This window comes from Rattus norvegicus, chromosome 14, assembly GCF_036323735.1.
Source record: "Rattus norvegicus strain BN/NHsdMcwi chromosome 14, GRCr8, whole genome shotgun sequence".
Lineage (NCBI taxonomy): Eukaryota > Metazoa > Chordata > Mammalia > Rodentia > Muridae > Rattus > Rattus norvegicus.
The window spans coordinates 31459084-31477238 of NC_086032.1; the positions used below are offsets into that span (position 1 = coordinate 31459084).

Consider the following 18155-nt stretch of genomic DNA (forward strand, 5'->3'; position numbering starts at 1 on the left):
TTGCAAAGTTTCAGTTGCCTGCATTCAGGCATATTTTGAAGCTATCAAATAGGGTGTCCCTGAGGTAACCAGTCTGCAGTCTATTGTCTTCTGTTCTGAGTATGGAAATAACCTCTCCTAATCCCCCTCTCCTCCAACCTGGAACAGGATTTACTTTTGTAAATCACATAAGCTACACAGCTGTAAGTCACTGATAGGATGTTGGTTAACAATATCTTTGTGGTATCAGAGTATTTGTCTTCAGAAAACTCTTATCTTATTTAATCATTTCCCCAACATACAAGAGTGATGTAGGTGATTTAAAGGTGCTAAGGAGAATATGGGATATGCTCCCTCTAAACAAAAAGATAAACATCTTTAACTTAATAAGAAAACCCATGCATGTAGCCGGTGGGTTCTTCTTCCTTTCTTTTCCCACCCTCTCAAGCCCCTAACAGTAGATAGGAGAGAAAAAAAGGATAAGGAGAAATGGAGGGGGGCGCATTATAGATTATTTCCTGATCAGTAGGGATACTGAGTTCCTTGGGACAAGTTTGATCTTTGCCATCAATATACTGATTTCTTCTTCTTTCTTCTTTGTGCATGACTACTTAACAAACCTTGACCCATAGCAACCAACCACCAACCCACACTGCCTTTTAGGACCCTAGCATGCATGCATATGTATATATGTATACACACACACACACACACACACACACACACACACACACACATCCCCTCTGAAAAAGTCCTCAGAATTCTAAATGTCACACAATCGCAGAAACTATCTACCGCTGGTAAATCACGCCCCTGCTAGAGCATGAAGCAAATCACAGTCAGGTGCTATGGACAATGTGAAGCAGCCCATATGCCACACCTGGGATTAAAATGATGACATATTCTTATATTTCTGTAGTTTTTTTTTTAGAAGAAACCAAATTGTCACTACCCATGCAGGATGATCTAAGTTTATGCCTTTTTTGACACAGCAAATGCTTTGCCACATGCCTATCATTATTATAGCTCCATCTTGTCATGCAGGCAGTGGGCTGTCTCACATCATCACAAGAAGAATGACTGACTCTACATGAAGATATTGGAGTCACACTAACAGTTTGTGATGTAATGTTCTGTGGCAATGATAGCTATTGTGCATATGAGGTCAGTTTTATCTACATAGTGAGTTCCAGGACAACCTGTCAACACAAAAATAAAAACAATAATGATCATAAATTAAACTATTTTATATCTTGCTGGGGACAACATACCATGACAGGGACTGCCAGCAGTAGGCCAGGATGAAGACATCTCAGAAGCCTGCAGCAGCTCCTTTTTAAAAAAAATGATGGCATCTGGAATTCTGAGACACAAGAGACCCATCCCTCCAGGGGACCCACCATCTGAAATAAGAGGCTGACTGCAGTAGGTGAGAACAGCACTTTGTAAAAACCAGTGGTTCCCATTTCTCCTAACCTTAGCCCTGAACGATGGCTATATAGATTTCATTTGTGTGTGACTGAAAAGTTGGCTTCGGTGTGCATAATTATTCTATTGTATCTGACTTTCCTATTTCTTTCTCCTTCTACTCTGGTGAATTCTGTGAAACTAGATGTTCCTTGATGTAACAATTTTTAAACAATTAAAAATTGAGGCATAGGGGCTCAGCACAGCACAGCCCTAATGGCCCAGGTGCATGCTGTGTGTTCTCACCTTGGAAACAATGTAATAACTGAACAAAGGTAGTTCCAGATTAATGCTTGACTTGCAAAGAAAGTTTAAAGAGATTATTAGCCAACATTGGAATTCCAAGAAAGGAAAAAGTTATTGAAGTTATGAAATAAGTTTTGCACAACAGTTGAGAGTGGTTTCTGGATAAATATAGAATACATAAAAATATATACTAGTAAAACTTACTCAAAACACTGGGACTCTGAGGAGAGTCATTGTATGCAATGTGCAGAAGCAGAAAGCTAGCAGAACTGTTGCGTTAAGGGTTAACTTGATTCTTTCTGGCCACTGCCTGGCAGTTTTGCCCATGTCATTTATCACTAGAGCTTCACGGGGAAATGCAAGTAGCTGACCTCAGAGCTCTGAGCTCTGAAGTATAATAAGTCAAAAGTTAAAGTTTAAATAATGGTAAGTTTGCAATTATTATTTTGGCTACAGACCTGGGATTAGGGGAAGCTTGAAACTTTGGGAAACAATTGTAATTCTTACTTCTTTGCGGGATGTGGTTATTCTTTTGAATTTGATGTGGCAATGATTAAACAATGTCTTTTTTTCCTACCTGCTTCTGGAGTATCAATAAAAGACTGGGGCAAGAGAAAGGCTAGAAAGCATGTGTGAGCATGTGTGAGCATGTGAGAGCATGTGTGAGCATGTGAGAGCATGTGTGAGTATGTGAGAGCATATGTGAGCATGTGTGAGCATGTGAAAGCATGTGTGAGCATGTGAGAGCATGTGAGAGCATGTGTGAGCATGTAAAAGCATGTGTGAGCATGTGAAAGCATGTGTGAGCATGTGAGAGCATGTGTGAGCATGTGAGAGCATGTGTGAGTATGTGAGAGCATATGTGAGCATGTGTGAGCATGTGAAAGCATGTGTGAGCGTGTGAGAGCATGTGAGAGCATGTGTGAGCATGTGTGAGCATGTGTGAGCATGTGAGAGCATGTGTGAGCATGTGAGAGCATGTGTGAGCATGTGTGAGCATGTGAGAGCATGTGTGAGCATGTAAGAGCATGTGTGAGCATGTGAAAGCATGTGTGAGCATGTGAGAGCATGTGTGAGCATGTGAGAGCATGTATAAGCACATGAAGAGCAAGTGGAGAACAAGTGGAGAGTGAGGCACACATGAGATTGTGTGCATATGCATATGTGTGTGTGTGTGTGTGTGTGTGTGTGTGTGTGAGAGAGAGAGAGAGAGAGAGAGAAGAGCATGTGAAGAGTGAGTGAAAAGAGAATGTGAGGTGTGTATGGAGAGTGTGTGAGTGTGAGTGAGAGTGCATGTGGTGTGTGTGAGATATGTGTGAGGTGTGTATGAAGAGTGTGTGTGAGAGTGAAAGGGGACCCCACAGAGGTGTAGGACTGTGGGAGTTTGAGAAAAGTGCACAAGAGAAAAGCAGAGTTCCCAAGAGAATGCAGTGTGTGTGCAGCCTCAGGCTGCGAGTGAGCGAGCAGGAAAGAGAGCAGAGAGAGACAGAGACAGTAACTTTAAGGCTTAAAAAGTTGCCTGCCAGTTTGTACCTGAAAAGTAGTCTGTGTATATTTATTATGTGCCTTCCAGATATCCCTGTTTCCAGTTAAGAACTCTGATCCTGTCGAGGCTGGACCCGGACAATATCTATTCATGTATAGAAAAAACATAAATGGTTTGGAACTCTCCTTAGTTTCAAATGTTCCCAGCCTTGGAATGTACCACGCAAGGACAATAGGATGTTACTTTTATAACTGGTTGAGCGGAAACTAATAAACAATGCAAGAAAGTTTGGTACTCTGTCCACAGTCCAGGAAATGCCTTAAAAGGACAAAGATGTTCTGTCCCCTTCTTTAATTAACTCAGTAGCTTTCCATTGCCTTTATGATGGAGACTAAAATAGTGAACCTGACCTCTGGTGCTCCAAGTGCTTGGCTTTGTCCCCCAACTTCCTCTGGCATCCTACAGACCTTTCTCTTGTTCTTTTTTTCCCCAGATGTTGTTAGATATTTGCTTTTTCTTTGGTCCCACTTATGCATATTTCATGTAATAATGTCAAAATAACTTGTTTTTTTCTCATACAATTTTCAACAAAATGTAAATTATTAACTATAACTGCCTGCGCATGGAGTACATGGGGACTCCTTGTTCTTTCAATTTCAGTTACTTTGTTTTTTCTTTTTCTTTTTAAGATTTATTTATTTAATATGAGTGCACTGTAGCTGTCAGACACACCAGAAGAGGGCACCAGATCTCATTACAGATGGTTGTGAGCCACCATGTGGTTGCTGGGAATTGAACTCAGGACCTCTGGAAGAGCAGTCAGTGCTCTTAACCTCTGAGCCATCTCTCCAGTTCCTTGTTCTTTTTCTTAATGGATTTTTTAAATTTACATTTTAAATGTTATCCCCTTTCCTGGTTTCCTGTCTATAAACCCCCTATCCCATCCCCCCTCCCACTTCCTCTATGAAGGTTAGAGCCACGTGGACTCTTTTCAGCTCTCCCATCTGCTATGAAGGATTTACTAGAATGTTATGAGGAGTTCCTGAATCAGAGGAATAGTTGAAGGCCAGGAGACTAAGGGACGCTCTATCATGACAGGTGGGAAACACATCAGAGTACCTAGAAAGGGAGTCCTACCCTTACACCCTTCTACTCAAGACCCAAAGTTTCAGACAACGGCCACTAGCCCAGACAGCTTAGTTACATACTCATCCTTTTACTAGGCCACCTTGAAAAAAAAAGTCACTTTTTTGTTTGTTGTTTCTGTTTGTTTTCATTTTTGGAACAGTCTCTTGTATAGCCCTGGTAAACTAGGACTTATTTATACCAGGTGGGCCTCCAACTCAGAGAGATCTTTTTGCTTCTACCGCCCAAGTGGTGGAATTAAAGGCTAGCTCACCTAGTCCCCCCCCCCAAACTTTGTTGTTTTGTTTGTTTGTATGTTTTTGTTTTGAAGATTTACTTTGATTTCAAACATGTGGGTGCTTTGCCAGTAACATAGGGAACCATTCCACTGCATGCATTCCCTGAGGTGTAATGGGGTTTGCACTCAGGGCCTCACAAATGTGAGACAAGTGCTGCCCCCGGCCCCAAGCTATGTGTTATCCACCCACGTAAAGCTTGAGTGACATGAAGGTAAGTCATTGAAAGAAAATGGGAGATGCTCTCCAAAGGGAAGCAAAGCATGGCAGGATGGCCAGGAAATCAAATGCATCTCTGAAACACACATGTCCACTCTATGGAATCCCTGGCTGTTCACTGTGCAATCAGTTAGTCCCACTCAATGTTTGGGCTCCAGTCCAGTTGTCTCTTCACTAAAGAAAACCTCCCTCACTTTCCAGAGAGATGAAAGCTCTCTGTCCTGAATTTCACAACATTACGTCATAGCGTTAGTACTGTGGCTGTGTGACCCTCATTTGTGACGGGATGTCATGGAGATGAGCAGGCTGTAAGAGCAGAACTGGCGTCTGATTGGCTCACTGTACTCTGCCTCCCACTCCTTGTACAGTGCCTCGAAAAGCAGTCAAGGAACATTCACTTGATGGAAAAATCAGAACACACTTTCCTTATTAGCATTAATGATGCCATTCCTCCCTCCCAGCGAACACAGTACACTTTAATTCAAATTTGTGCTTTATTATATGTATTTTTCCATTTGAACTTTTCAACACTGTGGGAAGAGCCTACTTTATTTAGAAGGAAACTGAGACATAGGGAGTGGAGAAGTTGATTAAGCTCAAATGCCCAGTAAATGGTCCAGGAGACATACAAACCCAAATCCCTCTAACTCCAAACTCAAAGTAAAACAATACTATTATAATACTGCCTCTCAACGCCCTGCCATATACAGTAGCTCTTTCAGGGTAAAATAAGATTTTGAGCAAATTCATCTTCGTGCAAATCTAGGCATGTCCCAGAAAAATTAAAATTTGTAATAGAGGTAGACAGAACTAAATTCAAGAACTCTAAGCAAATACAATTTGGTAGAGTTTTTCATGCTTGCCATTAAAAACAATACACACACATACACACACACATGCACATACAAACACACACATGCACACACAAATACACACACATACACACACACACACACACACACACACACACACACATACATGGAGTAGGTCTTTTTGCTTCTGTCTTCCAAATTCTGGGACTACAGACATGTACCACACTACTAGTCTTTTCTTTTTAAAACTTATCTTTTGGGGACAGCATGTGACTGTTGCCCACTGCTCTTGAACTCTCAAGACTCAGGAGATCTTCTCTCCCCGGCCTCCCCAAGTAGCTGGGATTATAGAGGCAGGCCACATTGCATCACCATGTAGATATCTCTTTTCTCTCCTTCGTGGTGAGTGGCTGTGAGCATGGAGTGAGGCAGGGGAGACTGGTAAAGAAGTTAAAGTAGGCTGTTCCCTCACAAGGACTATGGAAACCACGTCATCCCATCCAGAGAAGGTGGCAGAGAGCAGAGTGCACACGTTAGAGAATGTGCACAGTGCAGAGCAGCAAGCACAGGGGCCAACAGAGATCCCAGCATGAAGAGGGTAATGAGGCAGGCACTGCTTTCTCTTTTATTGCTGGGTGAGGTCCCCAAACTTGGTAAAGACAAGATTACACACAGTGCCATCTGATGCTCACGGCAGTGTTTCCAGGAAGTCGCGTGTCTGGGAAGTGATCGGTAAGATGTAAACACCAAGGCTGGGAACAAGGACATCTGCCTCGCGTTCCACATACATAACTTGTGTCTGCCTGGGGTGGCCTGCTACAGTTAACGCACAATGGGTTCCGCCAGCTCCTTGACCCTGTTGGAACAATGTGCTTTCAAAGCAGAAGGCTTGACTTTAAAGACATCCGGGTCGTAATATACAACGTGCGTTGGACTCCTGGAATAGGAGAAAGAAACCAACCTGATGTGAGGAGAACAGAAAAGGCAGTGACACCCAAGCACACCCTCGCCCCCATGCTAAGTAGCATATTATTGTGCTATTGGGATTTCAAGGCCGCCATTAAACAGGTGAGAAAATGAAGGGTCAAAGATGCTATAACCATGATCTAGGGTCTGCAAGCTGTCAGGTTCCAAAGGTTTTGCTCTTTCACACACACACACACACACACACACACACACACTAACTTTCTCCAGACCCCTAACCCTTCCTTAACCTTAAATTGCAGTACCTTGTGTGTGGATTGGCTAGTTCCTGGATTCTCTCAGACACCTGAGGATGAGTCGCAGCATAAGATATAGGCCATCGAGCATCTCGGACAGGGAGATAGTCTTCGTGAACACGTTTGGACTTTGCTAGAAATATCGTTCTTTCACTAGGATTGGCAAGCAGGGCAGCAGGGGCTACCTGTAGCAAAAAACAAAGACACAAATGCCATCCCAGTTTCCCTGTGCCTCCCTGTGTCCCTCTCACTCACCCCTGAAATACCGTAACCATACTCCCTGCTGACCCTCTTGCCTCCCTTCTTGGGCCAAGCAGTCCAGCCTTCTTCTGATGGCTGCTGGAGAATGAACAGCTCTGAACAACCTGGCTTTACCATGCCCACTCCATTGTCAGAGCCCTCCGCCAGGCAAGTGCTTTCTAAACTAAGTTGGAGCACACTACCCTCAGGTGTTAGCCTCCTCTGAGGAACGCTCATTTTGCTGACACTGAACCCCACGTCTCTGACCTCATCCTCTCCCCCTCCCCGTCAGGACACTGTGGCCCTGGGCCACTACACAAGGCCTCTGGTTCTGCCTCTTTCTGCCTCAGGATCTCTTCACTCGCTAGTTCTGTGGGAGACACCTTTCCTCAGTCTTGGCTGAGACACACTGTCCTTGTCTCTGCATTCCGACCTCAGACCCTCACAGAGGGATTCCTGACTTGTGGAAACAGACCACCCTTTCTAATGGACCATTCTCTACACTCCTTAACTTCCTGTCTGTCTGAGACAGTCTGACAAGCCCTGGTGCCTAGCTCATGCTATATGACTCAACTTTGCCTCAACCTGAGATCCTCCTGCCTCAGGGTCCTGGGCACAGGGATAACACATTTGTTTCACCGTACCTGGCTCCTTTAATCTTTCTCGTAATGTGTATCTGAAGCGCAAACTCACTTCGTTTGCCTATCATCTGCCTCTCCCATTAGAATATGAACTGCTCAGGGGAGACTGTTTGCCCGATCACCTAATAGGTGCCAAACGAATGCATGTTGCCTGATTGTTCTCTTCTTGTCAGACTTTGAAAGGAAGCACGGTTTCCATATTGTTTCTTCATTGGTAAAAATAAGAAGGCTGTTGCATAGCAACCAGCCGGTGCTCACCGCGAAGAGTGAACACGCGTACCCACCTCACTAACTTCAAAGCCCACATTCTTCGCCCTCAACTCCTCTGCTTTCCTCCTTATCGTGAAGGTAGCCCTCCCTTCCCACCGTAGAACACCTTCAACGCTATCGTTTCTGATAATTTCGGCCTGGATCTTGTTGAGGCAAAATAGCATTTTAGGAGCAGTCAGAAAGAAAGCCAGTAAGTGAGACAGGGATGGCTTACAGGACGGATGGGCAATTCACTCCTTTCTCTTTCATAGCATAGACCCTCTATCTTAATCCTTGGGTGGGCAAGGTCTACAATCCTTGGACTTGCAACCGCACTCAGGGTAGAGAAGGAAATCTTAGTTTGAATCTAAGAAGGAAAGAGAAAACAGTACGTAAGTGTGTGACCAGTTCAGCATTATAAATATGGTCCGAGCTCTTAACCGGGCTCCAACAACTCAACAGGAAGGATGGGAGCCCTTCAGTAACCCTGGCCAGGATCAGCTTCTATCTCACCCAAACTGGATTGTACGGGTTCCACGCCAGCTATGCCTAGGTTTAATTTTTACATGGCAGGTGTGGGAGAAACAGCCGGCGATGTTAGAAATAACTCAGAAATACGTGGTAATGCTGATCTTGGGGAGATGGCTCAGCAGGTAAAGTGCTTGGCATACCAATCTGAAGACAAGTGTTCGATCCCCAGAGCCCACACGAAGATAGAAGGTGAGAGCCGGCTGCATGTGGCTGTCTTCTCACCTCCACAAGTGTGCCGTGGCACGGTTGCACACACACGGGCACTTGCACACAGGCTGGGACATGTGTGCTCACACGTGGGTGTGCACCCACATGTCAGTAAATAGATGTGATAAAAAGTTAAAAATAAAACATGCAGTTGGCCAGGAGAAGGTGTGGCTGTATTGCATGTGGACACCCAAGCGAGAAGACCGTGTCCTGATTTTTTTAACCCTTTGAGGAAAGGAGCTTTCAGTATCACAGACTGCCACAGCGAAGGACATTTGCCTAAATGGCTCTCTTCTAATCGGGATAAGGAAGAAAAGCTGTAAAAGCCAAGAAGAAAACAGAAGCCTGTGTCTCTGCTAGGCAGCTAGTTAAGATTTTAGCAGGCTTGGGGGGCTGTGGGGCATGACCCCTCCCTCGTGGTCGATAGGCTGAAATGAAGGGTTGAACACACTTTAATTGCAGGCAGAGAAAATAGCAAATTGTTTTCCAAATTTGTTCTTGTGCTGTTTAAAATGAAGACAGCATGCCTGGCTTATTGTTTCTGTCCCTATTTCGCTGTTGGAAGCACCAAGACATTGGAGGCTCAATAGTATACGTTTATTTAATTAGGAAATGGAAAAGTTGGGTTTCAAACCAAGGATGGTGCATGTCTCAACACCGTGAAGACCTCATTAAGCATTTAAAGCACCTCGTATGAGCAGAGCTTTGTCTGGTACAGGGCTCTAGGCGAACTTTAGGAAGACGTCTACTCCTGACTTTAATTAAGCCTTTCAATCAAAGGGGGATTAAAACAATCGCTCATTAGTCAATTATATAAAGTGAAACACGACGATGAGTCGGAAAACAAGGGACTCTAAGCTTTCTGTGGAATGCAGAAGGCCTGCAACGGCCAAAACTTAAGTGAGAATGGGAATGAAAACTATCTCTTGGTGGCCTCATTTTCCACTGGTCTGTGTGTTTAATAAAGGAATAAAGTGATAATTTTATAAATTGCAGTAAGTAATACAAACTGTAATACAAAACGTAATGCATACTTAAGTGTGGACAGTTAATAGAATTTGGTCTAGTACATGTATAATTGAAAAGCTGAGTGAAAATTGTGCCTTTAAATAAAGATTTTTTGTGTTTATTCTTAGAACATTAAACAACAACAACAACAAAAACCAACAACAACAAAAAAACCCAACAACTTCATTTGGACCTGGAGAAGTGACTCGGAACCTAGGTTCAAATCCCGGCACCCAGGAAGTGGTCTGTTCTGTGTTCTGTATGTGGAGGGGGAGGGAGAGGAAGGGAGGAGTTCCACCTACGATACCCCTGCCACCATGGAGCCACCACTTGCCTGCCTCCCCCTCCAGGATGGGCCGTACGCCTCAAACTGTGAGCCCAAGTAAACCCTCCCCCAATTTGCCTCTTGTCCTGTACTTGGTTACTGGACGAGAAGTAACCAACCCAGAGAGTGTTGCATGGTAAGGTCAGCCAGCACTTACAGTCTTTGGAGGGATGTAGTTGGGATCTGTGCCTTTGGCTATGGAGAGTCGCAGAATCCGGGGAGAGGGATCGGAATAGCGGAGGGTGCCTGGTAAGTTCTCTCTGAAGGGGTGAGATGCAAACAGAAACCAAATGTGACCTTCGGCTGGAAGGACAGTAAGAGCTCATCGCTACAACCCACCTGCTGCTGTGCGCATGCTCTTTCGCTCAACCCACCAACCCACCTGCCGCTGTGCGCATGCTCTTTCCCACTCGCATTAGTGTTGTTTGTTTGTTTGTTTACCAGATTGCTGTTTCTCACTTGGCCACAGTATGAGGTACATTTTTAAGTGTCACAATGTGACAATTATGCTTGTGCAATATGCTTGTATGTACGAAACAAAATTCCAAGATACTGCTTCTATGCCTCATATTCTGATTTAATTATTCAAAAGTTTGATTTCATTAGAATTAAACCTTAGAATTAATGTCCTTTTTTGGATGGGTTCTGCAAAAAAACCTCACTTCCTATCAACACCTCATTAGTTCCCTGAGATAATTAGTTCCCTCAGGCCCCACTGAGGATGCTCTGTGGACCGTTCTCTGTAGTGTGGTGTGTAATAGTCCTTGTCTTAACTCTTGGGCACTTGGCCAGTTATCACAGGCTTTCTCTGATCAAAAATCTACCAGTCATTCGACAAATCTACAAACTTAGCATGGAAAAAGGTTTCTCAAATAAGTGATGACTTTCCAAGAATGGAGAGCTATAGGTCTTGTTATTAAACTTAAGATGATTAACATATATATATCTTAGCGTTTCAAAGTGTACAACTAAGAGGTTTCTAAAACATCCACACACTATTCAACCAGCAGCATTAATCTGTGGGTATTTTCATCAGCCCCAAACCAAACTTCATATAGTCATACAAAGACCCAGAATAATCTAAAGTGATAACGTGTACAAAGAGCAAAATTCAAAGGCAGCTCATGATTTAAAAATCTACTTTGACAACCATGATTGCGTATTATTGCATAAAGACATTTATGACCTGGAGTAGGGCTGGCGTTTTGCACTTGTAGTCAACTGGCTTTTGGTAAGGATACGAATTGTTCAACATGTGTTTGGGTTTGATTTGCTAGTATTCTGCAATGCGTACACGGATGTGTATATTTGCAGGAGAGCGTGGTCTTGTAGCTTTTATTGTGTACCGAAGGAGATAGTGGTTTTTGCATTGCGTACTGGATTTTTCTGGGTGCTGTAGATTACAAGCAGGTGCCATCGTACCAGGCTGACAGAGTCCTTTTATTGTCAAACGGGGAGAAGCTTTACTGTGACTTTTTGCCCCCGTGTACCCAGTCAGATGCAATGGGTGCTGTCCATCCTCTGACCACCCACGCCCGCTGCAGAGATACTCAACGGTTTTAGCCAATGTTTTTGGACTCGAAAGCAGCCATGTCCACTCAGGCTCCCACTCACTCAAACTGAAGCTGTGAAACTTAGGCAAATAGATCAGGATTTCTGCAGAGTCTAAGATACCCCACCTATTTATCAGACTCTGTGTTTTGAATCTGTTGGGTTTGGCCAGTTTCTGGATCCGTTTGGAAGGCTGGGTAATCAGTGCAGGAGGAGGGATCTCCCAGATAACAGAATCTCTTCCGCAGCTGTAGTAATATTGAACTCTGCAAGGAGCAGAAGAGAGAGACACGCGGATTCAAATTAGCACAGTATTCTTCAGCATCCATCCCAAGGCTTGGGAGAGCAGGCAGGAAGATTGCACGTGTGCTACTGGGTAATTTTCCTCGTGGGGAGAACTCAGCTGTTTTAGACATGGTGACAGCTGTCAGGTTTTCAGTTACTTTTTATCCTTTTACTCTAAAACAGGTAGTTTCCCTGGGTATCTTCCAAAGGGATATAAAAGGATACTAACGGAAGGAGATACTTAGCTGTCTTTAAAGCCAAAAACTTCTAGGAGTGGTGGTGCACACTCGTAATCCTGTGCTAAGGAGGCTAAGGCAGAAGGATTCCATTTGAAACCAGTCTGGGCAAGACACACACATACACGAACACTCCATTGCAAAAGAGAAAGGAAAAAAGAAGGGAGAAAAGGAAGGAGAGAGGGAGGAGGGAGGGAGGGAGGGAGGGGAGGGAGGGAGGGAGGAAGGGAAGACAGGCAAGGCAGGTTTGCAGGTTTGCTGGGAGAGTATCCTGTCCCCTGTACCTTTCTCAGCCCGGTTGTGGTGGTGTCCGCATGGTGTGGAGCAAGGCTGACTGACGTCTGTCTGGGAACCTAAGTGGGACCCCTTACTTCCAGACGCATAAAATCCAATGCTCTCAACGAGAGAGAATGTCAAATTGACAGTGTACACCAACTTACACTGACCACGCTTCTGAGCTCTCTGTGACAGACCATGAAGACGTCGTTGGGTAACTGGATCACATGTTAACTGAAACAGACTATGCTGGGCTCACGACTTGTCATATTTCTACCAAGTCAGACTTTGGGAGAAGAGGCAGGGTCCAGTCCGGGGAAGAATTTGCCAAAATGAAACAAGCACAGGAAGCCACGCACTCACTGTCTTTTAGAAGTCCATGTGCTCCCACAATGCTTTTCTCCAGTGGCTTTCCTCTCACCCTGCTCTCAGTTAAACTGACTTTCATGGTTTTCTTTTTTTTTTTTAGATTTATTTATTTATTTATTTATTTATTATATATAAGTACACTGTAGCTGTCTTCAGACACACCAGAAGAGGGCAGACTCCATTACAGATGGTTGTGAGCCACCATGTGGTTGCTGGGATTTGAACTCAGGACCTCTGGAAGAGCAGTCAGTGCTCTTAACCACTGAGCCATCTCTCCAGCCCCAAAAATGTGTAGCCCAGGCTGGCCTCGAACTCGTGATCCTCCTGCTTCTGCCTCCTTCAGCAAATCCTAACGGCGTGCGCCACCACAACTGGCTCATGGTTTTCTTGAGTGGAAGCAGGAACTAAGCAGTAGATGGGAAAATATTGACGATGTTTGGCAGTTTAGCTGACCAAACACTCTATCTGGAGTTGGGGGAGGGGGCGGTTCCTTTGAGCAAGAGGGGGACTTCCTTTTCTATTACAACAGAATTAAGGATTCCTGATAGAAAAGGGATAGAAGAACTTGATCTGACCAAAATGTCACTGATGACTATACCTGAACTGAAGCCAGCTTGGCTTTAGAAGAGGAATGCATAGGCAAGAGTCCCCACTGAGGATAGCAGAACTACTGGAAAAACTTAGGAGTGTGGGGGGATGGAGTCATTAGATAAAGACTTAGAACTGACAGAATTCATACAATCTGTTGTGCTCAATACAGAGGACACAAGAATCTCTTATACAAACTAGAGGCCCTCATATGAGAATTCAAAGAACACTATGGACAAGGCCAATTTGAAAAGCAAAAATGAAATGCATTCTACTTATCCTTACACCGCAAGAGGAGTGCAGCTCTCCCCCTCCAGCAAGGAAATGTCTTTTTGCCGCTAATGGAGACTATCATGGAACTATTCAAAATGTCAAACCCGACTGACACACCTACAATGTAACCTGGTGCTTGAGGCTCAAGGGACATTACGGAAGAGTGGGAGGAAAGACCGTGAAAGCCAGAGTACCAGGCAGCCTGCTGTGAGGCTGTGCCTTCTGTATATGACAGGGAGGCTGTACCGATGACATCTCAAAACTGTGGTAACCTTAACAAGAGCTTCCCAATGACATCACTGGCTGACATGTCAATGTGTATAAGGGAAATGTCAAAAGGCTCAAGGCCTAAATGAAGGGCTTACAGGAGAGAGGGAGCATTAATTTTCTTTATTAATCTCCTTTATCATAAATTACCCAACCCCAAGAGGTCAGGCCTAAACACAAAACACATATGAACAACTTTAAATGATGATCAGGATGTAGTTGCATCTACTTACTATCACACACACACACACACACACACACACACACACACACACACACACGGATATATATATCCATACATTTGAGAAAGAGTAGGGGAGAGACATGGGACACTTTAGTGATTTGAGTGAATTTGGAGGAAGGAAGTGGTTTTTTAAGGTTTTAGTAGACATGTGTACATCTAAGTTCAAATATCTTTAAAAGATTTTCTTTTGTTTTGGCTTTTTGAGACAGGGTCTCACTATATAGCCTAGAATGGCCTGGAACTCACTATGTAGACCAGTCTTCATAGAGCTTCAAACTCACAGAGACCTGCCTGCTTCCGCCTTCCAATGTCTGGACTAAAAGCATCTGCCACCACACTTGGCTTATACTAGATAATTTGATGGTGCACCAATGTGGTAAGTTATGAAGAGAATAGATTAATGGCTCAAGTCTGGGGAATGTAGCTTTAAATAGCTAACATCAGACAGAGATTCTGCCAGAAGGAAGCCACATACAAAACATAAACACTAGCCAGGTGTGGTGGCACATACCTTTAGTCCTCTCACTGGAGGAAACCGGGTGTGGATTTCTGAGCTCAAGGTCAACTGTAAGTAGAAAGAGAAAATTCTAGGACAGCTGGGGCTATACAGAGAGACCCTATCTTAAAACGACAAAAACAGAGCAGTTAAGAAGGCAAAACCATAACCCTAACAATTTATTTTGTCTGAATGATGAAAGATACATATATGTGAATGCATGTGTAATTTATTTTTTTAAATATGTAGCCCAGGCTGGCCTCAAACTCTACGTCCTCCTATCTCAGTCTCCTGAGTCCTGGGGTTATAGGAGTGTACCACCACACTAACTAATCTTATTTTTTTTTATCTTGAAGAAATTTCTAGGAGACTTTTAAAAGACTGAAAAGATTAAGATTTCCTTTTCCTCCCCCTCAACCCGTTCCAGATCTCTTTCTTTTGGACCCGCAGAAGAGAAATGGATTTGTTGTCATTTTACCTTGAATGCTTCTCTAGAAGATGGCAAACCCTCCAAACAGTCACTGTGTCTTACCTATAATCTCACAATGTGTTTGCTGAACCATATTTAGTGATAATACGTTAAGCAAACATGACAGGAAAATGCCACTTGCTGGGAGAGATGACATTAACCATGTATAACTGACATTCTGTTCAGACAAATGAGATAATTTCCTTCAAAGATTTTGAAAAATTTTAAAAACTTAAAAAAAACAAACACACGTACCAATGTGTGCAGCCTACACAAACGTCATTCTGAAACAAAAGTCAACTTCAGCTGGCATTAGATCAGGAAGGAGTCCTGTGGTGCTGGAAGTTTTGTGTGGCAACCTCCAGCCAGGGAGTCCAGTGAACCCAAGGTAGAGAGAGAGAGATGAGATTTTGAGGCATTAAATCACGGGAAACAAAACCCTTAGAAGATGATGTGTTTAGGTTAGGACACCCACGAGGATACCATGGAATCTGTTTGGGAGAGCCAGGCATGGCAGACAGGAAGGAAACACGGACAGAAAAGATCCAAGGGCCCCTGAGACCAGCAGAGGAAGAGCATGGCCTGTCCAACTTCTAAAATGTCTCCCAGAAAACAGTTGGATATATGTTTGCCCAGGGAAGACCATTTCTCTAATTCCTTAGTTGCTTGTGTGTAGGTTTGACACCACCCCATTTCCATCCACTTTAGCAGGTCTATTGTTGTCCTTGAGAGGCCAGAAAATCGAAACAGAGCAAGTGGGGTCGTATGGAAATGTTTGGAGTGGAAAGAGAAAGGGGATGATGTAATAATTATTAATTATTAATCTCAAAAAGATAAAAGCATTTTTCTAAAAAGAATTGAAATCCCTAGCTTGAAAACAATAAGTGTTTCTGTAAGCATTCCTGACAGATAGCTTAAGAAGATGTTTTCTTAACTACAAGGAGGTCCTGGGGCCAGATGTGTGGTTCAGCAACAGAACCTCTGCTTAAAATGTGCAAGGTTCTGGGTTTAATACCCAGGACCAGGAAAAAAAAAAGCCAAAAAAAGCCAAAAAAAAAAAAAAAAACCTTTAGTTTTAGTTTTTCTGTTTGTTTACTGTGTATAAGTGTTTTTCCCGCATGTGCACAGAGATCAGAAGGGGTTGTAGGAAGCCCTGAGTTTAAGATTGTTATGAGCTACTACGTAAGTGCTGGGAACTGAACCCAGGTCTTCCCTCTCCAGCTCCACCCCCACCCAAAAACCCCCCACTTTAAACAGAAGGTCAGGTGCATGTGTTGCACAAGTCTGAGGACCTGCATCTGGGTCCTGCACCCACATAAGAAGGTAGGAATGGTTATTCACACTGCCTACCGCCCCGGCACTATATGGGGTAGACACAGGCAGGTCCCTGGGGCTTGCTGGCAACAAACCTAGTCCCAGGCTCAATGAGAGGCCCTGTTTCAAGGAAATAAAGTGGGAAGCGATAGACAAGACACCCAGGATCCTCCTCTGGCCTCTGGACAGACACACAGGCAACTCGCACCCCATGTGAGCATAACATACACACACTTTTTTTAAAAGTCCACATAGGCCAAAGCATTAGGAAATAGAATACAAATCTTCAAGGCTATTCTTAGAACTGATCTTGTTCCAGAAAACCTTGCCTGACCACTATTCCAACTGAAGTATCCGACAAGGCACTTGGAAGTACAAACACACTGAGACAGAAGTGCCCAGGAAGGTCAAACACACTGAAACAGGAAGTGCCCAGGAAGCACAAACACACCGAGACGGGAAGTGCACAGGAAGTACAAACACACCGAAACGGGAAGTGCCCAGGAAGTACAAATACACCGAAACGGGAAGTGCCCAGGAAGCACAAACACACCAAGACAGGAAGTGCCCAGGAAGCACAAACACACTGAAACAGGAAGTGCCCAGGAAGGTCAAACACACTGAAACAGGAAGTGCCCAGGAAGCACAAACACACCGAGACGGGAAGTGCACAGGAAGCACAAACACACCGAGACAGGAAGTGCCCAGGAAGCACAAACACACTGAAACAGGAAGTGCCCAGGAAGCACAAACACACTGAAACAGGAAGTGCCCAGGAAGCACAAACACACCGAGACAGGAAGTGCATTTGATTTTTATTCTAACGCGATGTCTGTGTCTTTTCCCCATTGGCTGGGGTCCGACCTCACAGTCTCATTCAATTCTCTAGTCTGGAAAGTACAGAGGCACAGAAAATGGAGGAAGGGGAAGGCAACACTTTGAGTAAACTAAAGGTTTTCTGGGTGGGGAAGATTAAAACATTTGCAAGCCTTACAAGGTGGGGAAGACAAAAAGATCTTAATTCCTTGTCCTAAATAAAAGTTTGTATAGTATTTAATAGAAAAGAATCATATTTGTTATTTCTTATACTATGAGACAGGAAACCACCCTACAGCACAATTTGGATTCCCGTTCAACAGTTTACAGCTGATGAGAGAGTCAGGCTCTAAGTTTGTTTTTCTTGTGGAGTCTCGATGAAGCACACAGAAGGTGTGCTGGCACCAACCTGTTAGGGACATAATGTCGGGAGACCAGCCTGGGCTGTGCGAGGTCCTCGATTCTCTTGCTCGACGGAGCTTTCAAAGCAGCCTCAGAAACAGGGCGAATGGGCTCTTGATTTCCCCAAAACAGCCTCCTGTTAAGGAAGTGGAAGAATGGAACAGGGTTTAAATAAATCCTGCTGATGAGCAACACAGAGACAGCTCTTAATGCCTGTGTGGGTTTGTCTTCGAGAACATTCTCTCTCTTTTATAATTGTTTCTTTACATTCCATTTTAACACATGCCGATATGAGTGTGAAAGTAAGGGCAACCCCAGGAGCTATTTTTCTCCTTCTGCCCACCATGTTGGTTCTGCGCATCAAACTCAGGTTGTCAGCCTTGGCAGCAAGTACCCTCACCTAATGAGCCATCCCACCATCCTCATCTCTCATAGAATTTTGTAATTTCTGCACACCAGAAAGAAATAATCAACGAACATTAAAGTAAAAATGGAGTAAGATGGCCTTGTTTAGTGTG

At 44.0% G+C, this 18155-nt stretch overlaps 1 protein-coding gene across 4 annotated transcripts in view; it reads right to left on the reverse strand.

Moving 5' to 3' along the window:
* Nucleotides 1–5298: 5298 nt before the first annotated feature.
* Nucleotides 5299–18155, reverse strand: part of Spmap2l (sperm microtubule associated protein 2 like) — a 42646-nt gene continuing 29789 nt past the window's right edge. For 2 of the 4 annotated variants that reach the window (XM_006250846.5, XM_063273462.1), the window contains exons 4-8: nt 17645–17773; nt 10209–10311; nt 8216–8347; nt 6860–7035; nt 6230–6567 (exon numbers count right to left, since the gene is read on the reverse strand). In XM_006250846.5, coding sequence (XP_006250908.1) covers nt 6453–6567; nt 6860–7035; nt 8216–8347; nt 10209–10311; nt 17645–17773 — 655 coding nt within the window. In that variant the 3' untranslated portion in view covers nt 6230–6452. Of the gene's footprint in view, nt 6568–6859; nt 7036–8215; nt 8348–10208; nt 10312–11730; nt 11869–17644; nt 17774–18155 lie in introns of all 4 variants that reach the window. The other 2 variants (NM_001017498.1, XM_039092284.2) reach the window with 2 other exon arrangements.